The sequence below is a fragment of the Hylobates moloch genome, unplaced genomic scaffold (assembly GCF_009828535.3).
Source record: "Hylobates moloch isolate HMO894 unplaced genomic scaffold, HMol_V3 SCAFFOLD_5, whole genome shotgun sequence".
In the NCBI taxonomy this organism is placed as follows: Eukaryota; Metazoa; Chordata; class Mammalia; order Primates; family Hylobatidae; genus Hylobates; species Hylobates moloch.
The window spans coordinates 67,041,150-67,068,121 of record NW_026652280.1 but is presented as its reverse complement, the minus strand read 5'-3'; the positions used below and the strand labels follow the sequence as shown (position 1 = coordinate 67,068,121).

Genomic DNA, 26,972 nt, shown 5'->3' with positions numbered 1-26,972 from the left:
ATGGAATCATAACCACATTTCAGACACTGTGAGAACTTGATACAAAAGTCTGCTAATACTATGACCTTATCATCTCAATGCAGACTTCCCAGTGTTTTGGAGATGGGGTGGGGGTTAGAAGTGAGAATGGGAAGAGGCTGAAATGAGGGGAGAGAGAGGAAGAAAAGATAGGAAGGGCACATCGGGATAGAAACCACCTCATTCAGAAACTTGGAATAAAATCAGAACCAGCCACAGAGAACCAGAGAAGTGCCTGTGGATCGTATGTGATGGCCCTGTCCCCACACAGATCTCCAACAGCCAGTTAGTGTCGCCCACTACTAACATTCCATCCATGAGAATACGCCCATCAAACTGGAAATCCAGCATCTCTAAGGAGACCGTACTACTGCTAATATCAGAGACATTTTGTGAGTAGTTGCTGTCACAACTGATAGAAGTTGCTTCATGGAAGTTCCGTGATTTCCTCAATGTTCCAGTGTTAGAGAGTTCACAGAGAGGAACCATGACCCACATTTGCCTTCTGATTCCTAATCCACTGTCCTTTCTATAACACAGCACTGTTCTTTGAAAAAAAATTGACTTTTCAACTGGTTTTTTTTGTATCATTTAATCAAAGCAAAAGGTGTTATCTTGGCTCTGCCATGAGGTTAATAAGATTGTCAGTTATTTTGTATCATTCCATTGAAAAAAGATTCATCAACTTCCAGAGAAGATTTTTTAGAAAACCTTGGGCTTTCATGCCCAACTCAGGTTTACAAACTTGTCTTCTCCTTCTCTTCTCCCTTCTTCCTGCTGCAGGGTTGATTGGCAGCCACGCAATAATCCAGGAGAGCAGCACATGGAATCTACGGCTCTCAAGAGCTGTAGCTTGGTTTTAGCCTAGAACTGGTCATGTCAGATGAGCCAGGATGGTGGATATCTTCAGAATGATTTTCCTGCATTCCTCAGACAATGAGAAACTAGAGCAGGGAGGAGCAATGTTGCAGTGACCTCATGTCACAGAGCTGAGACCCTGAGTGAGATTAATGGACAGCATCTGCTGCTGCTGAGCTGCTGAAACGCACCAGAATTGGCACTGTCAGCGGGGCCCCAGGCTGGATGGGTCCTCTGCCAAAGGACAAATCGCTATTCAAAGCAAACACAACAGCGGAGAGGAAAACTAACATTCCTGCCATGAAATCACAAGCCACATCAATAAAACACAAGGTTAATTTCCATAGGTCTGTGTCTTCATGGAGTTTCATACAGAAGTAATGTGCTTCAGTAGAAAGAATACAGGCTTTGTGTTGCTCCAGCCTGCCTGCAACTCTAGACAGGACAGCCTGGGGCAAGTTACTTAAATTCTGACTCATTTTCTCATCTGGAAAGTGGGTTTGATAGTAATGTAATAGCATTGTGGTTAGAAATAAACATCTCTGTGTGTGCTGTGTGTGTAGGTGTGTTTGTTTTTTTTTTTTTTTTGAGATGGAGTTTTGCTCTGTCACCAGGCTGGAGTGCAGTGGCGTGATCTCGGACCTCTGCTCACTGCAACCTCCGCCTCCTGGGTTCAAGTGATTCCCCTGCCTCAGCCTGCCGAGTAGCTGGGACTACAGGTGCACACCACCACGCCCACCTAATTTTTTTGTATTTTAGTAGAGACGGTTTTGCCGTGTTGGCCAGGATGGTCTCGATCTCCTGACCTCGTGATCTGCCCGCCTCGGCCTCCCAAAGTGCTGAGATTACAGGAGTGAGCCATCATGCCCGGCCCGGTATGTGTTCTTTGTACAATGTTGATATAGTAGGTGTTAGACAAGGGCAGGTACCTTCAACATCATGAAAGTTCTAGCAGCCAAGCAAGACTTATGGAAAGTCCACCCCTCAAAGCCTCGCTCACCTCTGAAATGTCTTTATGAGCTGTGAAACTGTCTGTGATGATATAGAGTTTCTTTGTTGGAATAGTCATGTTATGAAATGCACTAGAGTCTCATGTAAATAATTCTACATTGCTTCTATTAGCGGTTGGTAAGAGATAGGAAAAGCCAAAGTGCTTTTCCTCCTCTCACACATTCAGCCCAGCACAGAACACTGCTGTGATTAGATGTGCAGGATTTTTCCACACCAAGCAACACTCCAGTGGACATCAACTCCGTGTCCTCTCATTCACACTTTCTACCTGGAGTCAGATCCCATAGGCTGAGGCCTCAGTCCCACAAGATGGCTCCCCCCACCCACCCCGCTTCAGATGCCAGTCCCCAGTAGTAGGTTGTCTTCTATACTATCAATCAGGGTTCCCACGACATCCTCCTTAGGTTTAATTTATTCGCTAGAGCAGCTCACAGAACTTAGGGAACACACATTTACTGGTTTATTATAAAGAATACAGGCAAGCAACCAGATGAACAGGTGTGTAGGACTGGGTATGGGGCCAGGATGCCAAGCTTCCATGCCCTCTGTGGATGTGCCGCCACCCAGCACCTCCATGTATATATTCAGCAGCCCAGAAGCTCATCACAGCTTGTTTGAGTTTTTAGAGAGTGTGATCTCTAGCTGCCTCTACCCTGCTTCGCTGGAGGTTGGTGTGTGGGGCTGAAAAAGTTCCAACTCTCTAATCATTAGGTTTTCCTGGAGACCCACCCCATCCTGAGGCTAGCTAAGGGCTCCACTCTAAGTCATCATTAGCATAAAATTAGATTTTAGTAAAAGATGCTCTTATCACTCATAAAATCCCAAGGGTTTTAAGAGCTCAGTGTCAAGAACCAGGGACAAAGACCAAATACATTTCATTTCTTCCACAAGGTTAAATAAGAAATGTAAAGCAAACATGTATTAAAAATGTCCATCCTCAGCTGGGAGTGGTGGCTCACACCTGTTATCCCAGCACTTTGGGAGCCCTAGGCAGGTGGATCACTTGAGGTCAGGAGTTCGAGACCAGCCTGGCCAACATGGTGAAACCCTGTCTCTACTAAAAATACAAAAATTAGCCGGGTGTGGTGGTGCATGCCTGTAGTCCCAGCTACTTGGGAGGCTGAGGTCGGAGAATCTCTTGCACCTGGCAGATGGAGGTTGCAGTGAACCCAGACTGTACCACTGCATTCCAGCCTGGGCAGCAGAGTGAGACTCCATCTTGAAAAAAAAAAAGTCTATCCTCAAATTTTCCAACATAGGTTGGCTTTCAATAAGTAAAATGACCAAGTGGAACATATCTATGCTTTCCATTTTTAGATGATCAGTATTGATCAGGTTCAAGTTGGTCAGTACAGTTTTTCTGACTGGATACCCCTTGCCCACCCGATCCTATATGATGATTTGTAACATCCTGAGCTTGTATTTTTTAATAGTTTTATATCCATCTCTATCATTTCCCCAGGAACAGGTGTATGTGTTTAAATATGCAGAAATCAATTCATCAAATATGAATTACAAGGTGTAACTACATAGAAATCAATTCAGCACATATTCAGGTCAAATACGTACTGAATAAATCAATTAATATATTGCCTACTATATTATCAGTTAATATATTGCCTACTGTATTATCAGTTAATATACTGCCTACTATATTACTCAAACACAGAGCTGTGAGACTGTAGGGGGAATGGTTGTTTCTGGTTGGGATCAGGGAAAGCTTGGGGGGCAGTCACATCTGAGCTGTGTCTAAAGGGATTTGGCAAGTGAAGGAGGAGCTGAAGCCACGGCCAGGCAGAGGCCACAACCTGCAGCATGAGCCCTGGAGGGCTGGAGGATGGCGAGGTGGCGAGTAGAAGAAGCACGAGCAGAAGCAGAGCACAGCCTGCATGGTGGGAAGCACCTGCATTACAACGAAAGCCTGAAACACAGGGTGAGGTCATGACATAGAGGGCTCAACGTGCTATGCTGAGCTTCTTATTTTTGGAAAGAATCCGTGGCATAGTCTTCAGCATCAGTCAAACATGATAACATCTACGTCTTACAAAGAAAACTGGTTGCAGAGTCTGGAACAGATTTGAAGGGGAAAGACTAGGTAGGAAGACAAGTCAGGGGACTTCCTATGGCACAGACAAGTGATCAGGGCAGGCCCTAGGGGAGGGGAGAGAGAGCAGCCACTGAAAATGGGGAGGAGAGAAAGCAGTTGGGACTTGAGCCTGCTGGTGTGGAGATGAGGGAGCGGCAGGGGCAATGGCAACCGTGAAAAATCTAGTTTGACCATGTTAGTGGGTGGTGACAGCATCAAACTAATCAAAAGCAGGACCAGTACCAGACACACATAAGGTCCGCAGATGCTGGCACACAGGCACGCTCACTATCCCTTCTGGGCCTGGTCCTCCGAGAAGGCACTTGTGGCTAATGGCATCTGACACTAAAAGCATGTTAACAAGTGGGGAAATTGCTTAACTTCTTTCAGGTTAGATAAAGAAAATTCTAATAACCAGCTTCAAAATGGAAACCAGACAGTTGCCTAGAAGTGCTTCACACAAATAGGAAAATATCGACTGCCATGAATTATCATCAGTGGGACCATGGAGAATTGTAGGAAATAACAATTTTTAATCTAATTTTCTGAAGTCTGAGCTTGTATACGATGTCATCAGAGGGAAGGGCAAAAGAAAACTGTATAAATAATTAGCTAATGTGAAAGAAAGGTTTACTGCAACCTTCGCCTCCCGGGTTCAAGTGATTTTCCCAACCCAGCCTCCCAAGTAGCCCGAAAGCGGGCAGACCGAGTGGAGCAGGCAATACATAAAACACACTTTTCTATTGGTACTTTAGAAAAAAAATAAACCAAATATTCATGTCGAAACCAACTCTCTATTGCATTATTTAAAAATATGCAGAAACTTTCACCCACTAAGAAAGTACCCATAAACACATACACCTTACTTGCCCAAATAGCTTGAAGCCATCCAAAATTTCAGAGAGAAGTGTTTATCATTTTCTTATGGACCTGGCTCACCAGCACCATAATAATTAAAGGAAAAAAGAACGTCAAAAATCACTTGGCTGCTTCAGCCATTGGAGACACAGCTGTGTGATTCTTAATGCATTTACAGTGCCTGCCAGTGCCTCCCCACCCCCAGTTCCCCATCCTTAGCCTTCAATGGTTTTGTTTTGTTTGTTTTGTATCCTGTGGGACAGAAAACAACCTGCACTGATTGTGCCAATTGATTGACTCAGCTGGTCCCTCGGAATATGAAGCAGGAACTGAAAAGCACATCTGAAAAGTGTGTGGGCTGGAGGTGAGGGAAGGGGCGCCTCCCCCTCTGGACTGCACACAGAATCTATGAACCAGCTGTGCACAAGCAATGTTCTGTCAGCTGAGTAACACAAAGTGCCTTTGATTCCACCTGCCCCTGCTTCTTTGTGCAAAAGCCAGCGAAGGGGCTGCTGTGCACCATTCTGAAAAGTCATCTAGAAGTGTTTGCAATTCTCCCTCTGCCGACCAGCTCCTAACAAGGGGGAGCCCATGTGCCCAGGGCGCCCTCCTCCTGTGCCCTGCTGCTGGGCTGGTCTCAAAATTCCAGGGCCTGTCCTCCCCAGCTCAAGGCCTTTCCCATGGAAGGGCATCTGAAGGGAGGGAGTCAGAACTGCGATCTCTGCAGAGAGCAGGTGGCTTTCTGGGAGTGCTTTTTGTAGGATATGCTGGTGCTATGGTTTGAATATGGGTTGCTCGTCCCCATCAAAACTCATGTTGAAATCTGGTCCCTGGTGTGGCAGTGTTGGGGATGGGGCCTAGTGGGAGGTGTTTGGATCGGGGGAGTAGATCCCTCATGAATGGGTCGGTGCCATCCTCATGGTGATGAGTGAGTCATGCTCTGGCAAAACTGGCTTAGTTACCACAAGAGCAGGTTGTTACAGAGCAATTCCAGGAGGTGGTTCATGCCTGTAGCTCCAGTACTTTGGGGGACTTAGGTGGGAGGATCACTTGAGTCCAGGAGTTCAAGACGAGCCTCAGCAACATAGTGAGACCCTGTCTCTACAAAAAATAAAAAAAGTTAGCTGGGCTTGGTGGTGCATGCCTGTAGTCCCAGCTACTCAGGAGGCTGAGTGGGATGATTTCTTGAGCTGAGGAGGTCAAGGCTGTAGTGAGCTATGATTACACCACTATACTCCAGCCTGGGCAACAGAGTGTCTCTTAAAAAGAAATGAAAAAAGCAATTCTCCTTCTGTTTGGTCTTCTCTCACTGCATGTGTCCACTTCCCCTTTGACTTAGCACATGGCCCTCACCAGAAGGCAGTGCCATGCTTCTCTCCTTCCCAGCTTGCAGAACCTTTTTTCTTTACAAATGACCCAGCCCCAGGTATTCTGTTGTAGCAACATTAAACAGACAAGAACAGCTGGCTTCACTGAGGTAGGAGGCAAGTAAATAAGTGAGATTTTGGGCCAGACAGGGTGGCTCACGCCTGTAATCCCAACACTTTGGGAGGCCAAGATGGGTGGATCACCTGAGGTCAGGAGTTCGAGACCAGCCTGGCCAATCTGGTGAAAAACTCTACTAAAAATACAACATTAGCCAGGCGTGGTGGCGTGTGCCTGTAGCTCCAGCTACTTGGGAGGCTGGGTTGGGAAAATCACTTGAACCCGGGAGGCGAAGGTTGCAGTGAACCAAGATGGCACCACTGCACTCCAGCCTGGGCCACAGAGTGAGACTAAGTCTCAAAAAAAAAAAAAAAAAAAAAAAAAAGAGCAAGATTTTAGAGGGCAGGTGAGACATTTTAATAATATTTTTTTCTTAAGTTGCCACAGCTTTGTCAAATATAGACAAAGGCAGCAAATAAAACACTGAGCTTGCATTTAACAAAGCCAGCTGTTTTACTTAGAAAATGGGGGAAGGATAAGAGGTGGGGGAGATATACAACTCATATGTTTAAAAAAGACCTAAAGGGAGCCACAAGGAGACAGATGTGTTTAAAGAAAATGCAGGTTCCTCAGAAAACTTCATAGGCTGTACCTAATTCTGAAGATTCTGGCATAATGGTTTCAATTCCCCAGTTTAAACTGAGCTAAAAAACAATCTTTATGTTCAACTATAAAATTAATTACCAGTGTTTGTGCCCAGGAGAGAGGCACAATATAAGAAAAGTAGGTGAGGCCGAGCACAGTGGCTCATGCCTATAATCCTAGCATTTTGGGACGCCGAGGCAGGCAGATTACTTGAGGTCAGGAGTTTGAGACCAGCCTGGCTAACATGACGAAAACCCATCTCTACTAAAAATACAAAAATTAGCTGAGCATGTCGTGCGAGTCTGTAGTTCCAGCTTTCAGGAGGCTGAGGCTTGAGTATCGCTTTAATCCAGAGGTAGAGGTTGCAGTGAGCTGAGATTGTGCAAGTGCACTCCAGCCTGGGTGACAGAGTAAGACACTGTCTCAAAAACAAAACAAACAAAAACGAAAAAAGTAGGTGGAATAAAGATAATGCTTTTCTAAATATATTTAGATACATACACGTACACACACACATTTGTTTTTGAAGAATAAGATGCAAAGAGTTACTTCGGCCTTTGATACATTTCAGCTCTATAATTGGAAATCATTTTTTTGCACCCCAGAGTGACACTGTTAGCTAATAAAATAGTACCATCTGTGTTTTTCAGGACATCCTCTCTGAAAGTAGCCTTCAATTGATGTCCTTTCTTTAATTTACAGTTACAGCAAAACATATTCTTTCAGAATAATTTGGCTGTTTTTCTACTTAAGGTTGTCTTTCCGCTTGGATCCCCAAAGGGACTGAGAATCAGTTCAAAAATTGAGGCATAAAAAAAAAATCGAGCTATCAACAAGGTCCTTTGGGGACTGCAGAAGGGGAGGAACTTACTCTCCACTCGCACAGGATCACAACAACGTTGGACCCGACATGGTATCAAGCCACTTACAAGGGGTGCAACACACCCTTGTCTAGGGCTGGGTGTGAGGGTTCAGGGCAGAGCTGCAGTCATGGCAAATGTCTCTGTTCAACTCCAGCTGAGAAAGGCCCAGAAGTCTGCGTGGGGCAGGGTGGCTGAGTCTGACCTGTCTGTCCCTCGTGAGTGAAGCGCTCTCTCTTCTACTTTTCTGGGAAGCCCAAAGGTTTCCCCCAGGGGCTTAGCACAGACTGCCCTTTGCTTGTCAGAGGAACCAGGCAGCTCTTCTCTCACAGCAACATAAACAAACTTGCCCTTTCCGCTCTTTCTCCTCTCCTGGAGAGGTCTCTGCACCACTCTCTGTTGACAACATGCCATTTTCTGTTCAATTCAGCATGTTTACTTCTTTATTGTGATTCATGTCTGAGTTTCTTTTGAATCAAATTATTGCATCTCCCTGGTGAGAGGTGCCATATGACTATCTTGTTAGAACAAAATCAAATAAAAAATCTGCACTGAGCTCTGCTCCATCTCATCCCCACCACATGGTCTGCTCTTGTTTGGACACACTTCTGTCGGCTACTTGATCAGTAATGAATCCTTCTGGTGTTTAGGCCAATTTTGAGACACTGCTGTCTTGAAAACAATAAAGAAGAATTGGCTGAAACCTCTTCAGCAGAGAGAACATCACTACTTCAAAAAAATTTTATAACATAAATGACTTGCTTGTCCTGATACACACAGATTGAAGAAGACGAGAAAGGCCGATGGGATGATTACACAGAGTCACAGCAACAACCAGAGCCATTCTTTAGATTTTATCCCCAAAGATGCTTCAGTATTGAAGTAATTCACTGCTTCAACAAGTCTTGAATCCAAGCATTCCACGGCATTTTTGAATAGAGATAGAACAACAGGAACTTTTAAAGTAAATACACATTCCCTTTCTCCTTTACTTTTTTGGGGTATTATCTTTTAAGCAATTGCCTGTGTGCCTCATACAAATAATATTTTTAAATTGAGCTGTTCAGACTGAATAGCTCTCCATCCAAGTACAGGAATGAGACTCAGGCTATTTGAGTCTTTCTTCTCTTTTACTACTTCTGTAATGATGTCCAGACCTCTCAGTGTGACACAGGAGGTGCTTTTGGTGATTGGAGCCCTGACCACCCTCATCCCACAGACCAGCCCGTCGTGGGACTCAGGCTTATAGAACACCTGCCATTTCCCCAGAGAACCCCATTCTCCTGCTTTTGGGTCTACCTGGATGGCTACCCTCTTTCACCTTCTTCTGGTCAACTCCCACTCATCTTCCAAGAGAGAAGTCATCCTTGCTCTTGGCTGGCTCAGGTGACCCCACTGGCCTTCAGAGTATGCCTGCGCATCTCTCTTAGAGGGTATGGGGTTTGACTGGACAAACTGCAGTCATTACCTGGCTGCCTTCTCCTGCTCTGTCAGCTTCCCCAGGGGACAGCGGAGAAGCGGTTCTCCTCTGTATCCCTGGCGCCATGTACAGTGTATGATTGGTAAAATTAAACTCTTCCCCAAATCCTACTTTGCCAAAGACACCAGTGCAGCAACCAATAATTTTTTAGGAGGATTATGCAGTCTAGAGTTATAGTATTCCTTAGGACTCTCCAACTTAGATATGGAAATACTATTACAGCAATAAAACATGACAGCATATATTTCTTAAAATTTATTTTCTCAGTTCTTAAACTCTTAATCCATACAATCAAGTCTACCTATTTATGTGTAAGTTACTTGTTAACGGGAATTTCTGATGATATATGGTACATGGTAAGAAAATTATCCAGCCCTGGAGATGAAGCAAAAGTATAACCCCTTTCCATAACATGTGGCTCACTCTATCCTCAGACTGCTATGCACAAGGCATGAGAGTTTTACTGAAACCTCAGTATAACAAAGTTTCCCTATAAAGAACATGGTGTCAACTTCTGCTCTTGGATCTTATTATACATTAGTATTTTTTTCTTCTACTAGCTAACACTTCAAATGAACACTTACTATATGCCAGGTATAATTCTAGCACCTACATTAAAACAATTTACTCCTCACAACAACCTTTTGAGGTTGAGACCATAATTATTCTGTTTATAGATTTGGAAACTGAGGGCCAGAGAGGTTAGATAACTTGCCCAAGGTCACATAGGTAAGAAGCAGAGCTGAGTTTGAATACAGGCAGTCTGGTGCCAGAGCCTGTGTTCCAAACCACAACCTCTCAGTATCTGTTGGGTGGGATGGCCTCACCGAATAGCACAGAGACTCCCACTACACCAGTCAGCACTCAACACTCTTGACTCTGGGCGTGTGTTAATGAAAAGGATGCAGACTTTACAGCATGATGGAAAGAGGTCTGTTTTGTTAGAGGTCTAAAAACTAAATAAACTTCAAAAAAATAACTGTTTAAGGATTTGCCAGATTCTCAGGAGAATAACACCTCCCTGGGGTTAGAGAAAGTGGGACATATGAGTACCTGCAGTCTGGGAACTTTCACTCCACCACCAGTTCCCAGAAGCCTGGCTGTGCCTCCATCAAGACCAGAGCATGTCATTCCATGACACACGCTTCTTAGGGGGCGTCCCCTTCTCCCTGCAGCCATGACACGGGCACGCCCGCCCACCATCACCACTCCTCACTTCTCTGTCATCTTCCCCACTAGACGACAACATCAGCATCCCTCCAGGAGGGAGGCACGAGGGGCACGGTACTCAGTGACGGGATTATTCCTAACAGAACTGCCCATTTCATACTTCTCCCAATATCTCCTTCCCATTTGTTCCTGATATCATCTCTAGTATATGTGTTTTGTTCATTATTTCCTTTCCTTCTTTTTTTTTAAATGAACAATGGCTTTAGGGTTTAAAAGTATTCACTTTTTAGCAGTCCTCTCTGATCACGGAATAGCTAAAATGAGAAAAAGTTTTCTGCAATGTAGTTAATGAACACAACATTTCATTTTGAGAACTAAATTAGTTGTCAGTCATAATATTGTTCAAATTAGTATACAATATTTCAGTTTATATTTATAAATCATATTTATTCAGAAGATCTGAATGGGAAATCTTTTCTACATCTTTCAAATATGCATTGTCTGTAGCATGTTATAGGAAGCAGGTATTTTTAAATAGTCCATGGAAAATTTGGCTCAGATTATTTCATGAATTGTTATTTGAGCCTAAAACTAATCTCTTTGATATCAACATCTTTAATAAACATTTCAGCAATATCTGCATTCAGAATATTGGATAGAACCTAGACATCATCCCTATTCATTAGGCTTATATTTTCTCAATAACCTAATTTTGTCTTTCATACGATATTAAGCTTTTGGAAGTCTTACTCTTAATCCTATTAATTCCTAAGCTAGACTTTAAAAGTGCATGAGGAAATATGCAAAGGCAGTCAATTTCACTGAATTTACACATTGAATTGCTAAAGATAAATCTAAGAATTTCAGGGTTGCTAAAATACAGAACTTCAACTGAAAATATTTTCTGGACTTCAATCAAACCCTGGGGCATGGTCTGGATGGGACTGTTTGGCTTCACAGTCTTCTGAACTGAGGTCATTGGCAATACATCAGGATGCACATGTTAGCAGAGCAAAGTGTGTCTATGTCTGCTTTGGACCAAAGCCTTATTCCTAAAAGAAGTGTAGCACTGGCTCCGCCAACAGTGGTACCATGTGTTGCTTTGACTGCTGTAATGAATCTTTGATGATCAAGCTTGGAAAGAGAGCTAAACCCAAGACAATGCAGTATCTGGGGCATAAAATGAAGTGTTGTGAGTGTGCCCACAAGAAGAGAAGAAACAGAGTTTGAAACTCACAGACTATCCAGGTGGTAGAAACAGATTTCAAAAATACTCTAATTCTAGACAAGATGTTTCCCAACTCTGAGCTAGTTAGGTGAATATGAGACCAGAACCACATTCTAAGGTTTAAAAAAACCACATGCCTACATAATCCTATTTTTACTCTGAGTAAGCATGCTACTTTATCTTCATCAATGACTGCGGACTGATTTTAATAACATAAAAAAGCAATCCAACTTTCCTGTCCTGCTCCCTGTGCCCCACACCACCCACTCAAGGGATGGCATGCTTCTTTGAATTAGATTTCTTCAATCAATTAATTATCTTAAATTCTTGAATGACCTTCTGACAGAATTAACTAATGGCACATGATGTGAAAGGGGTAAGCCCTATATTTTATGTATTCGGAGAATATCATTATTCCCAGAAATGTCCCTGACAGCTGCCCACACAAGAGCCCAAGACAGTGGCATGCTCCCTGGGCTGGCTGGACAGTAACGGCTGTCACTGCCATGACAATAGCCAGTCCCTGTACTGCTGTCTGATCTCCACCACATGACATTGCTGGTTGATCTATAATTGCTTTAAGTGGACAGTTTCTTCCTGAGATAATGACTACAAAATCATTAGGATTTAATATCATAATTACAGGAAAAGCCAAGGAAAGTGATCAAGAATGGGGAGGGAGACATGAACTAAAACTTAATTCTGACAGAGGGAAGAAGAAAAAAAGGGAAAAAAAACAGGATGAGGAGGGGAAGAGACCCTGGTAAATTTGTTTTCATTGTGTATTTGTGCAGAATAAGGTAAAAGGCGAAGCATTCTTCCTTTTTCCATGTAACGCATGTGAACTCTTGGCAACAAGTTTTACTATCAGATAAAAGTGGATCCACGGATAAAATACAGTCGGCCTTGATATCCTAGCGTTCTGCATCCACAGATTCAATCAAATGCGGATTGAAAGGAATATATATAATATCCTTGGGATGCAAAACCCATGTATCTGGAGGACTGGCTTTTGGATTCTCAGGTTTCACAGGGTTCACGCCGGGACTAGGACATATGCTGGGGTCCTGGAACCAATCCCCCAGAATACCGAGGGACAACTGTACTTCGTCTCTTTCTGGCATCTCTCGGGGCAGGGGGTTCCTCTGGCTTTCTGATTGAGTTGGGAGTACAGTACCTGGCATGGAGTCCAAGAAGGAATGGGAAAGCCCTGGCACAGAGCTTGTGCTCACCTCGTATTCCTCCTTGAAGCCGTAGCCCTCGGCACACTTCATCTGTGTGATGTGCTGAAGGAGGTCTGCCACCCGGATGGCGGGGTGGAGCTGCCCGGTCTGATAGGGCACGTCGGCCGGCTCCCGCTTCTTGTAAGTATGGGACTGCACCAGGCTGCTGGTATCGCTGGCCATCGTGTGGGTTTCATCTAGGAAAAGAAGGCCAGGGAGAAAATGAGGGAGAGCCAGGGAGCTAGGTCGGCATCACTGAGAATGCTAAGAAGCTGGCTCCTGGCATCCCCTCACCTGGGGCTGCAAAATTCCCTACGATGGCTCAGCAAAAAAGAAAAGTTAAATGTTTAGAAATTTAAATGGGGTTGGCAATACTGATAGGAATGCGCAGAAATCTTTCTTTTACAAAGCAGTCCAAACGATATATTGCTTTCACAAAGCTAATTGAGAAGAGCCCTTTAGCCTTCCAGTGCTAAAGTTTGTGAAAGTTTCAACATGAAACTTCATCAAGACCTGGTGCAAAACCAGTCTTGTATTCTTTGAAACGTTAGTTCAGTAGTTCGTATGATGACATAAATAAACTCTGCACAAATGTTCTGTGAGCAAAATAAAAGTGCACAAAATGGTGTGGCTTATAAAGCTAGCAATGGAAATGGGGACTTAATACATGAAATCAAAGAAGAACGGAAAAATAAAAGGGAACCTGGTTTGGGGATAACATTTTGATGAATCACTTTGCATGCTCTGGTATCAGAAAGCTTGACAAAATGTTGTGGACCAACACATGACACATGGAATGTTCTACAAAGGCAAACATGCAGGCCAGCACAGAGCAGCACCAGCTGGCTTCGTCAGAATCTACCAGTAAGACACACACTCCCACTCCCTCCACAACTCTTCCATGGGGCGAATCGGGGAACTTACCATTTATTGGCACTTTTAAGAAGATACATATCAGGAGAAAAAAGGAGGAGAAAAAGGAAACAGGGCATAAGCAATAGTACTGCGTGCATAATTACAGGTAGTTTTTATTTTATGCTTTAACTTTCCAGTTAAGTTTTCTATTCAGAGGTGGTCAGAGGGCGAAGCCTCAATTCTTCCATCACGTTAGGATGGAGGCATTGAATTTAAGTACTCAATAACAAAAAGGAGGTTAAAATTAGCATCATAATTGCTTTTCATCCCCCATGAACCAAGTAATGTCTAAATAAGTCTTATTTGTATTCAACACATTTTCTCATTTAAATTTCTTGCACAAGTCAACCAAATTGTACTATAAAATTAATGTCAAAATTTGGTCAAAGAAGCCTAAAGAGGCTCCATTTTAATGGAGGCCTACTAGAAAATTAGGTTAATGAACTGCAGAAATGGTACCTATTAAAAATGTCTTATGCAGGGAAATGCTATTAGATTAAGAATTCCATACTCTACAGGTTAACTCATTATAATGCTGAATCCCTTTAGCAGTTTTATGATTGAGGATGGGTGTTTTCAAAATATAATGCTAAAGTCACTTAAAATGAGAATGTTATATAAAACATATAAAAGATATACTCAAGTTTTAAAAACTACCAGATTGTATATCAATAGGGAATTCAGCTATAGTTATTCATATGTTATTTATTTTTTACTGAGAAGTTCAGCTTGGAAGAAAATTTAGTCCAAGGGTGCTTGATTAGCAGGGCCTGGTTTTGAAACCTCACTTCTATCTGCATCGCAAAGCACCTGGGGATGCATGGTATGAAAGGTGGTACACAAGTGTGTAGCTATGTTGCTGTTGCTGAAATGGCACCTGGATCACTACAACGTGGCTAAAGACACAAAGACAAAATAAAAAAGGGTGGTAAGTTGATTTTATGATTTTTGTTTCATTTGGATTTGCTTTGAAATTTAGCAATTCATATGTTCCCATTTAACAGTCACAAATAAACCTGGAAATTTTCACATCAGATTTGCTTGCTGGCAACTGCCAAGCTTTATAAACTGGGATACAGGAACCCTGCTGAAGTACCGAATCCCTTGAGCTTTGAGCCACTCCAGCAGGAAGTTCTGTTCTTTATACTAAAGTAAATGGAACATTAATTAGTTTCCCCTCTGTGCCTCTCTCATTCTCTCAGTTTTGTATCTTATGGGATGAACATAATTAACATGCCCTCCATGGTGGGCTGACCTTCTAAACTTCCCAGAAGTGATCTGGGTCCTTCACGTGGATACACCAGCAACCTAGCAATGCTCTGATCCCAGGGCTAGGTATTCTTGGAAGTTTTAAATCCATAGAGCTACATCAACTGTCACTGTTGTATGTAATCATTCCATGCTGCATTATGCCATCTTGGCCTCATTACTACTGTGGAACACATCTTCAAGCATTTAAACACCACCAAGTCCATGAAAGAAGAGCCCTATTATCTAGTACATGCATATGGAAGAGGGAATAGAAGGCTTGTGTGCTGCTATGAAATTGGGTCACTTATACTACTAGACATTCTTGATTCCACTAAAATTAGTGATTAATTTTCTCTAACTTAAAAAAGAATTATTATTGATAAAATATATTACTTGTCATTAATTTCCTTTAAGTGTTTAAAAATTACCCATCAACAATTTTTTTTCTATTTTTTTTTTTTTTAGAGACAGGGTCTTTCTCCATCATCCAGGCTGGAGGGCAGTGGCTCTATCATAGCTCACTGCAGCCCCAAACTCCTGGGCTCCAGCAATCCTCCTGCCTCAGCCTCTTGAGTGCTGGGAATACAGGTGTGTTCCACCATTCCCAGCTAATTTTTTATTATTATTATTTTTTGAAGAGACGGGGATCTCCCTATGCTGTGGAGGCTGGTCTTGAACTCCTGGCCTCAAGAGATCTTCCCGCCTTGGCCTCCCAAAGTGCTGGGATTACATGCTTGCACCATAGTGCCTGGCCTCAACATTTTTTTTTAATTAAAAATAATGCAGAAGAGCACATTAGAAATAAAGAAATAAAGCTTCTCACTAATAGTTTTGACGGTTTTATAAGAACTGAAAATTAATTCTACCTATATTCTTTATGAATTATCTTGAATTTTTAACAAACTAGCTGAAAAACCTTAAGTTGAAATGGATGCAATATATTTGAGGTAGCGTAGGTTCTATCTGTCGATCTATCTATCCATCCATCCATCCATCCATCCATTCATCCATCCAGCTATCCATCCATCCATTTAATCATCTATATTTTTGCAAGAAAATGAAGTAAAGATATACTCCAGCTCTATACATTAGGGCTGGGCACCTTAGCATGAGAGAGGTGAAGCTGAAGGTGCTAGATAATTTAATTGTGCTGAGCTCTGACTCACAGCAAAACATTTCTTGTTGTCTTTGTGTAAATTATAAACTGCTACTATCCCCCAAAACTGCCAGAGTAGATATGTATCTTAAATTCTTCCACGGTTTCAAGTGCTAACCTCAACAATCCTTATTACTATGTATCAATACATAGATTCACATTTGCACCAAGTAACGTGTAAGGAATGCAGTTCCCAAGTATTGCCATTCGGTACCTATATAAGCCATACATGGTAACAGTTATTGGTCTATCTGGGTGACTTATTTTTCACAATGCGCATCATTTTTGCTACTTGAATTGTCTGTCCAAGTGATTCCCTTTCAATAAAGAAAACTAATCAACTTTAAAAGATGTCATTAATGTTCATGATAACAAAGCAGCAACTTTAAAGAATGATATTTGTTTAATAAGCTTATCTTAATCCTGCTGTGAAATCTGAACATTTTCTTCCTTCTGACAATGCATGTTTTAGCCCTCCCCACTCACAGCTCCCCCAAGGCCAGAAAATCTACTACAGGAACCTCAGAATGAATGCCACAGCACATAAAGAAATCTCAAATCTTCGCCTATCAAAAGATTCTGCAAATGTCATTTGCATGTAGATTACATTGTTCTGGTGCCTAAGATTAGCCTGTGCCCCTCACTTATGAAAAGAATAAAATTCAATTTTCTTTCCCTTTTAATTGGTATTAAAAGTGTGTCGGCAGGGAGGGTTTAGTGGGCTTTGTTAGCCCTCAGAATGATGCAAAACTTAAAAACTCTGTTTTATATCCATTCTTAAACTTCTATCTTAATTCATTTTTTCCTTAGGCAACAAACTTGCTTAAGCCCACAGAACACCATTAGGAAAATAAAAATTACCTTCTATACAAAAATCGTAACAACTTAGAGAAAAGAGAAGCAGAGGGGGGAAAATTATGTTGGAAAGATATAAACCCTTGTCAAGTGAATTAGGAAGGAGAAGTCGAACAACTGAGGGTGAAACTCTTGCTACAATGAATTGTTATATACCTTGAAGTCGTTTTTGTTGTGCTCCTTTTCGGAAAGGTTAGTAGTAGAAAGAGAACACAGCCGTGATACACTCGGGTTATTTATGCGTCTCAAATGCAACAGCAGCTCATGCTTGTTTGGTTATCACAGCCAGGTAATGCCATTTTTCTCCTCACCCTTCTTATATTGGACAAACGGGATTTTTTTCTGTAACACCCTGCTGGGAATATTTCATACTTTAAATGCATTCTGCCCCACCGGGCTAACATCTTAGTTCATTTCTAGTGACATCTGACACATAATAAACCATATGATTATAAGTGCCATCTTGTCATTTTGCTGTTCAGATCATCAGCTCCTTTGAAATTACACTGTGTGACAGACACTTTGGAATGTTGGTGGGGGGGTGGTGGGGTGCCCTGAGTGGCACCGAGGATGGGTAGGGGGCCAAAACTCCACTGTGATCATCTTTCTGCATAACATCTGGCATAATTAGAAAAATGCTATTTTTAAAATTGAAGTTTTTAGTGCTTAGCAATAAGTGAAAATAATGAGAAGCTATTTTCACTTTTATGACTATCACACTAGACAGAATTCAGCTCTTGGAAAGTACACAGCTGAGTGATGACACCTTGTTTTTTTCCTGTAGGATCAGACCTAACTTTAAATTCTGAACACAGAAAGGGAGAATACTGGAGCTGAGATTGTTCATTTGAATCTGTTGGTATCATCCCCAAGATACATGCAGCAAACCCCTCTTATTAATGGCGACTGTTTAGAGAAAAGTCTTTTCTTCCTTTAACCCCATGACCCAGGCCACCCACCTCCCCCATGTCGTGCTTATAATCACTGCATTATACAGAATTAAAACTCCAATCTCTTACAGAGTGGTCACTGACTTTCTAAATTACTTCTGCAATAAACTGTGGTAAAGGGAAATGTTCTCACCTAAAATTGCAGTTGGCACAAATGGGTCTGTCATACACCGTAAGCAGGTCAATGCAGAGAAAGTAAAAAGAGAAAGAACAGTAAATGATTGATGAATGCGCCCACCCCTATTTTCCGTATAGAAAGCTGTAGAAAAGCACTGGGTTACAACATCTCAAAAACAGTAAGCCCCTCAAGCACCAGGGATAGCAGAGCGAGGGTGGAGTGATTCTGACGGCTGAGGAGAGAGCAGAGAGGAGACAATGGAAAAATCTGTTACCTGGGTAATAGGAATTAGGCACCGATGTGCTCAGTGTATTTGTTTTCATTGTGAAGGATGATGGTGAAGACACAGCTGTAAATAAAAGAGAGGCTGGTCAGGGGCAGCAAAGAGGTAATACGCTCTGAACACACAATGCTCTGAGACCACCCATGGTGATTCCATGCTACCCATGGTGACTCTGGGACTCATTGATGTCTACATGGGAAATATCATCATTCCCAGTTGTTTCTGAGTACTTACTTATCCTTTAGAAGACAAGCAACCTTTTGTCACTTAAAGACTTTTCTTACCCCACAAATGAAGAGAAAGCCCACAATCACAGCCACCATTTTGGATAAAGAAATTCATCAGACTTCTATTTTGACTTCTGCCCTTTGCTTATAGAAATCTGCTCTCAGGCCAAGCTGAATTTTACAAGTAAAAGTAGAAGAATGTGTCTACACATGGCTTTTGGAGACTATTCCCAATGTCAATGTTCCCATAGTTTGCTAAATCCTCTCCTTGCTCATATTTGGATATGCAGAGAACACTCCACAATGCTTTATGAAAAACAAAGGTGGTGCTCCATGCATGTTCCTTAGTATTTTAAATCCTTACAAAAATGCTTTTCTTTAAAATATTCCTCTGAAACACTCAGGACTGAATTATTGCACCTTCTCTTCCTCCCTTTTATCAAGCAGGATAGTCAATCCCATCCAATTTATCTGATTTCATTAAAAATGGGTATTTCCTATTTTTAAGAGACATTTTAAAACTCTCTTCATGGATGACAGAGCCTTGGTAGAATAAATTTTTTTAAGTTAAAAAAACCTCTACAAATGTATTAATTGATTAGTGTTTTTAAAAGCTTAATTTCATTAAAGTATAAAGACTTGAAAGTTGCTCAAGGTGGTTAAACTTAAGTCTAAATCGTAACTCCTCTGATGTAGTTACGTGATCTGTTTGATGCTAAGTTCCTGATCAGGACACTAAGACACAATTATACCATTATATTTATGGGAAGCATGACCAAATCCCTGTGCATACTGGGTAATTATTCTGATGACATATTAATATATTTTAACTCTCCAGGAGCAGTCCATTTAGGAGAGTGCATTTACCTGTGTTTATATTTTTAAAGTGTAGAATCAGTATGTGACAGAACAAAGACCAGAACTCAGGCTGCCTGTCATTTTACAGGTATTTTTACAAAATAAGAATGTATCATACTTATAATGCATGTTTATGGTAAGAAGACTGGAAAAAGAGCACAATGGATGAAAATAAGAATGAAAAAAATGAGTACCAATAAAATATGCCAGGGTCAGTGAGAATAAAGCCTTTTTATTAGCTGCAGACATTTTTATGTGGTTGGTAAAGATGTGCACAGCAGATATAAAATAACTGTGTTTATTTTCACCCTCCTGTCAAAATATTTTAAAAGTACTTTCATCTTCTAGCATAAAAATTAAACCTATTCCCACTACCTGTATCTATTCTCCCCTTTTTATAGCATATTAAAGCAGATAGTGCAACTCATACTTGCTTTGCTGGACAGATTAATCCCCACTCTCATAACTGTGGTCATGCTTATTTTTAAATTCTCCTATTTCATTTTTCCCCTTGTCTCACTTCTAAAAACTGCTCACTTCACAACTTCCAGCACTTTCTCCCAACCCCGAAAGATTTCATGCATACCCACACTTGTCATAGGTGTGGTGCTGGCAGCCTTGTGGTCTAAGGAACATCTTTCCTGAAGGTTTCCTCCCCAGAAACTGCTGTCTTATTTCAAAGACATCAAGACAGTATTATGATATCTACCTCTAGGGTCGCTCCTATCAGATGAGATCTGATGAGAACTCACTGCTCAGAGTGGAAGGAAAATGGAAAGTCTACTGCTGTGTTCCTTCTATTGGCTTTATTGAAGGGAGGCAAAAAATAATGTCTAATAGCCAATCCGTTGTGGAAGCTCCATTGGCCTCTGCAGCTGCCATCTGTACACGAACATTTTTGGATTTCCACAGATACATTCACTTTCAAAAAAGTAACTGCCAAATTAAACTTCCTGTCCAGAAGTGAATATTCTTGTTGTGCAAACTTCAAACACCTAGAACTACTAAAGCAGATTCTTGCTTTTGGGATGAGTGATTCCAAGTAAATTGATTCTTGAGGAATTTCACCATGAAATAGAAGATTTGGAACGTTAATGGGTTATACTGCAAAATGAGGACGTATCTGTGTGGTCCCCTTCAAGGAATACCTGCTACTACAAAAATTCTAACCCTGTATGTGGTCAAAAGGGCTTCTCCAATTCCAGCCCACAACAAATGCATCATAGGTTGCTTTCTTATGGCAGTTGAATAAATTATACATATGTATTTTTAAATGAAAAACATAATATCTGCTACAAAAATAGCAGAGAGAATTCTATGAAAAAATGGGAAGGAGCTTGGGTACACTGAGACCCCACAGCTTCTATTTCCTGCGCTGAAAATGACAGGAAAGGGTAAAGAAAGAAGATCAAGGATGAAAGCAACAGTGCTGCCCTGCCCATTGGTGCCAAAGCAGCACCTGTGCATGCTCCACCGGGCCATGTGTGCGTGTAGTACAAACTGATGGAGGAGGATAAAGTGGGACAACTGCAGCCACTACAAGCAGAAAAATGTAAGACTGAATTTGGAGCTTAGCAGCGTGTACGAGAAACGCAAAGCTCAGGGACAGGCACGTGTGTTGACCACACTGTGATCTGGAAGAGGAGGAGTGGAGGGGAGCTGCAGTACCACACTGACCACAGTGGGTATCAGGACACGAGCCCACACTGTCCAAACTACTCCCAGTCGCCCCACCCCAGATGCCATTTCTGTGCTCCTCACAGCCACAAGGGCCACCAGCCTTTATAATATTATAATTATTTTTTTGTAACAGGAATAGCTGCACTTTAATTCCATCCCCATGCTGACCAGAATCCTGGTTATGCAGCTCAGGCCTGAGGCACAGCTTTCACACAGTAAAGAAACCTCCGACCTTGAACTCACCAAATGTGCCCTAAACCATAGAGTGAGGTACCTCCCTCTGATCTCCAAGAAGATTACCAGGGACAAAGCAACTACTCCTTTTGCGCTTGATATAATCAATCTAATGGTTAGTTTCCTAAAATAATGCCTTCTACCTGGATCACAGGTAGTAGTATGGGAAGGCAGTAGCTGAGGTTGGTTTACACACCTGGTATGAAGCATAAGACTTGTGAAGCTGAAATAGAGTTTAATTTATTAATTGACACTAACAGCCCTATAATAAAGGCAGAACCCGTCAGCTAAACAAATAAACAATTAACTTGTTACTGCCATTTAGTGAACTGTTTTTATAACAGGCTTCCCGTGTGTAATTCCACACCTGGATGGTTTACAAATGGGATCTAAACAACAAGAAGGATGATGAGAAGCAGGTGCCTTCTTCCTCAAAAGAAGGAAAGCCTCGTGTCACTGCTCTCTAAATATTTACAGAAACTTCACTGTGGTTTTCTGGACTCTCTGATCTGGTCCTATCACCTTTAGAACATCTCTGCTAAGCAACCTGTGGCACAAAGGATCACTGAAAATGACTGAAGAAACCAATACGGCATAAAAATTCTTCAGGAAGCTTTTTTTTTTTTTTTTTGAAATCCCCTAGTACCACCTGGAATCTTGGAAAACCAAGGAGATGTATTAGAAGCCAAGAAACATATGCACTTACATCTCCCATTCAGATTGTGCGTGTCCATGAATGAGAAAGCCTCGTCGCAGTTTGTGCCCTGCTCGGCATAGCTCTTGTCCATTGAGTTCACCATCACAGTCATCTCCTGTCGGGTGCTGCTCATGGTCTCTTTCCGCTTCTTGGCCAGTTTCCTTAGGATAAAGAATTCAACTATGTAGGCATGCATTTGAATGGGATACAGAGCTTTGGCATGTATATTGACAGATGTTCAGGAATAACATCTACTGAATTAATCCTATTCATTCAGAGATGGATGTATAGTGCCTTATTTGTGGCAAGCACTCTGCCAGGCTGCAGACACAGAGATGAAAAACAGGTACTGTCTATCCTCAAAAAACAAAACAAAACAAAAAACCCCAAACAACCAGAAAGATAAAACACCACAGCCTAAAACACTGTTTCTCCTACTATAAGCTAGATTAAAATGACCAATGATTCTAGTACAACACAATCATAATCTGCTAATTGTTACACTCCTAGAGTTACTAAGTTTTTATGAAATTATTGTCAACATCACCATATACAGTGTCAAAGAGAAGACTCCCCTGAGTAAGTATTTTCCAAGCAAAAATGAAATAACAGATGAATCTAAAAGGCACATTGTTAAAACTAAAGAACAGAACTAGGTGAGGAGTCAAGAACATATAATTGGAATATGTGCATACAGGGAGCAGAACCTGACACAGAACCTACAAAGCTCAGAGAACTCAGGCTGTAGGAGGATCAAGGGGAAGGTACTGAATTCTCAAAAGGCTATGACCCTGTCCCAAATCCCAAATGAACCCAGATTAGTTCCCATCAAGCTTTGTCACCCCCTACAGAGCAGAAGGTTTAAAAATGTCATGTCGCTGGGTTCCCTGGAAAGTTCAGCAGGAGTAAGACTTCATTGTTCCCTCTTTCAGTGGAAGAGAATAAAAAAAAGGCAGAGAGATTTCTAATTCTTTTGGAGACATAGGTTAATCCTGGCCTCTGCATCCTGCTCACTGACCACCAAAAACTCAACATCTAAAATGACTGACACCCGTACAAAAGCCAGAAGACCTTAAGGAAAACTAACATAAATAAACAGATAACACAAATTTTTATAGATCTTGCTACCAGAGATTGTTTTGTGTACCCAAGACAGACAAGATGAGAATTAGAGATGCTTAAGAAGAAGGTATACAGTGAGAAGGTTTAAGAACACCCACAGCACCATATTACCAAAAATACTATGCCCTAAAATATTCTAATTGTGCCCAAGCACTTAACAGCATCTATGAAAGAAAACTGCACTCCTTCTAGTAAATCATCTTGACACTGATTGACCTAGGACACAGTAGAATTTAAAATGAGCCACATAATCAAAATCACACCCATATTAGGTGATTGCTAATGCAATGTAAGGCACTGACAACATAAGAACATATGGATAATCTTTGTTATCATTTCTAAATGACATATAATCCAAATGCTTTCTTGCCTGTAGTTACAATAATATTTTAATTTCATATTTTGAAGGCAGAAGGGTTTCATTAATAAGTTGCCTTTTTATTGCAAAAGTTGTTAGAAAAAAGATACATTTTTAAACAGAAAAATGAAAATCACTTATAACATCTCTGACAGTGTTAAAGTTACAAAGATTTTGAAAGGTGAGCCTGCATGACTCCTCTGGGCACTGACACCACCCCTCTCTTGCCTCATGGGGATCATGATCATCCCTTCTAGAGCCTCTCTCCTCCCAGCTGGCCATGCTAGTTGAGCCTGGATGTTCTCAACACATGTTCTGGACAGAGGCAGCACTGGAATCCATCTCCATAGCTGCACTTACAATAATACATTCTCTTCACTTCTGAATCTGCCAGATCACTGGAAAAACATTCTCAGGCCAGGTCTCCTCAGGAGCACTGAAGTGGAGGACCGAGATCATTAGCTCCATAATTCAGGCAAAATGCCTTCTTTTTGCTTGAATTTCTTAGATTTGCTTTGGACTGATTTATGCTAGTAATTGCCTCAATATTCTTTTTTGTTCTGCCTATAAAGAGAAGCATCGTGAACTTTACTAGGCTTTCCTCTTTGCCTTTTCTTGCTTGAATTTCTCTAATCCTAAAGGTTAGGAAATGACAGGTACTGCACTTCTTGTGTGGTTGGCTGGGAGGGATATAAGGGCCAATAAAAGCTATGCTTGTACTGGAAAAATTCTTTCTCCCTTCTAATCCTCCACATGCATAAACTAATTTCAGTGATGTCACACTAATCACTTAATTGCTGATCTTTAAGCACAAAAGAAGCCCTGTAAAGACTGTGAGAACATGCTGAAATCAAACAGAGGTCCAGGCAGACACCATAGCATTAAGCTCATATCCACAGGACATACTGTATGTTTGTGAACCACCTTCTAAACCCAGTTCTCGATGTCTTCTGCAAGCCTTCATGCATTAACCCTACACATTAGACACCTTTTTACTTTCAGCAGATGTCACAAACATGAATGTCTCCCTGGGACCAGGCAAGTAATATAAGTGGAGGAAGACAGTGTAAGACAATAAAGGGTCGTGGAGAGCTGGAGGGGAACAGTAACTCAGCTCCCGCACACCGAGGCCCCATGGAGGTTCAAGTCATTTCAAGTTTCAGGAGAAACTAGACCTGACTTTATATCAAATCTTAATTTTTACGTGTTGTCAAATAATTCAAATCTAAAAATAAATCATTACATAGCCCAAATAAAGCATGTTTGTGGGCACTTTTGTTTTTGATCAATAACAGCACTTTGGAAATGTCATTGTATTGAAATTGAAGAAAGTTATAATATAATTATCACCAAATTGCTTTCATTTTCTTTAATTTTTATTTTTAATTTTTTTTTTGTTGAGACAGAGTCTCATTTTGTCATCCCAGGCTGGAGTGCAGTGGCACAATCTTGACTCACTGCAACCTCCGCCTCCCAGGTTCAAGTGATTTTCGTGCCTCAGCCTAACAACTAGTTGGGACTACAGGTGTGAGCCACCACACCCAGCTAATTTTTTTGTATTTTTGTATTTTTAGTAGAGGTGGGGTTTCACCATGTTGGCCAGGCTGGTCTCAAACTCCTGACCTCAGGTGATCCACTTGCCTCAGCCTCCCAAAGTACTGGGATTACAGGCATAAGCCACTGCGCCTGGCCAACAAGTTGCTTTCAAATATACATCATCTATCACCCCCAAGTTCAATATGCTTTGAAAAAGTTTACTAGTGCCTAGCCAATGCTTTACACAAAGCTGTTGACACAGGGACAGAAAGTGAGCACGCGCTGTAGGAAAAACGGCGCTGACAGACCTGCTCCATGCGGGTTGCCACAAACTTTCAATTAATTTATGTATTTATGTATGTATGTATGTATGTATGTATTTACTTATGACAGAGTCTTGATCTGTCACCCAGGCTGGAGTGCAGTGGTGCGATCTTGGCTCACTACAAGCTCCACCTCCTGGGTTCACACCATTCTCCTGCCTCAGCCTCCCCAGTAGCCTTTCAATTGATTAAAAATACAATATACCCGAAGATGGCCGAATAGGAACAGCTCCGGTCTCCAGCTCCCAGCCCGAGCGACACAGAAGACTGGTGATTTCTGCATTTCTGCTTGAGGTACCGGTTTCATCTCACTAGGGAGTGCCAAACAGTGGGTGCAGGACAGTCGGTGAAGCACACTGTGCATGAGCCGAAGCAGGGCGAGGCATTGCCTCACTCGGGAAGCGCAAGGGGTCAGGGAGTTCCCTTTCTTAGTCAAAGAAAGGGGTAACAGACTGCACCTGGAAAATCGGGTCAGTCCCACCCTCATACTGCGCTTTCCCAACAGGCCTGGAAAACGGCACACTAGGAGATTGTATCCTGCACCTGGCTCGGAGGGTCCTATGCCCACGGAGTCTCGCTGATTGCTAGCACAGCAGTCTGAGATCAAGCTGCAAGGCGGCAGCGAGGCTGGGGGAGGGGCGCCCGCCATTGCCCAGGCTTGCTTAGGTAAACAAAGCAGCCAGGAAGCTCGAACTGGGTGGAGCCCACCACAGCTCAAGGAGGCCTGTCTGCCTCTGTAGGCTCCACCTCTGGGGGCAGGGCACAGACAAACAAAAAGTCAGCAGGAATCTCCAGAGACTTAAACGTCCCTGTCTGACTGACAGCTTTGAAGAGAGTAGTGGTTCTCCCAGCACGCAGCTGGAGATCTGAGAACGGACAGACTGCCTCCTAAAGTGGGTCCCTCACCCCTGAGCAGCCTAACTGGGAGGCACCCCCCCAGAAGGGAAAGACTGACACCTCACTGGGCCAGGTACTCCTCTGAGACAAAACTTCCAGAGGAACTATCAGACAGCTGAATTGGTGGTCTCACGAAAATCCGCTGTTCTGCAGCCACCGCTGCTGACACCCAGCCAAACAGGGTCTGGAGTGGACCTCTAGTAAACTCCAACAGACCTGCAGCTGAGGGTCCTGTCTGGTAGAAGGAAAACTAACAAACAGAAAGGACAGCCACACCAAAAACCCATCTGTACATCACCATCATCAAAGCCCAAAAGTAGATAAAACCGCAAAGATGGGGAAAAAACAGAGCAGAAAAACTGGAAACTCTAAAAAGCAGAGCACCTCTCCTCCTCCAAAGAACGCAGTTCCTCACCAGCAATGGAACAAAGCTGGATGGAGGATGACTTTGACGAGTTGAGAGAAGAAGGCTTCAGACGATCAAACTACTCTGAGCTACGGGAGGAAATTCAAAACAATAGCAAAGAAGTTAAAAGCTTTGAAAAAAAATTAGAAGAATGGATAACTAGAATAACCAATGGAGAGAAGGGCTTAAAGGAGATGGAGGAGCTGAAAGCCAAGTTTCGAGAACTACGTGAAGATTGCAGAAG

General features: G+C 42.1%; 1 protein-coding gene across 10 annotated transcripts in view; it reads right to left on the bottom strand.

The window, feature by feature from the left end:
• The window catches only part of PTPRM (protein tyrosine phosphatase receptor type M), an 840,314-nt gene that overhangs the window by 137,433 nt on the left and 675,909 nt on the right, over nucleotides 1–26,972 (bottom strand). For 6 of the 10 annotated variants that reach the window (XM_058438632.1, XM_058438634.1, XM_058438635.1 and 3 more), the window contains 4 exons: nucleotides 22,096–22,247; nucleotides 18,382–18,456; nucleotides 18,123–18,149; nucleotides 12,872–13,059 (listed from right to left, as the gene is read on the bottom strand). In XM_058438632.1, coding sequence (XP_058294615.1) covers nucleotides 12,872–13,059; nucleotides 18,123–18,149; nucleotides 18,382–18,456; nucleotides 22,096–22,247 — 442 coding nt within the window. The remainder of the gene's footprint in view (nucleotides 1–12,871; nucleotides 13,060–18,122; nucleotides 18,150–18,381; nucleotides 18,457–22,095; nucleotides 22,248–26,972) is intronic. The other 4 variants (XM_058438633.1, XM_032152783.3, XM_032755375.2 and 1 more) reach the window with 1 other exon arrangement.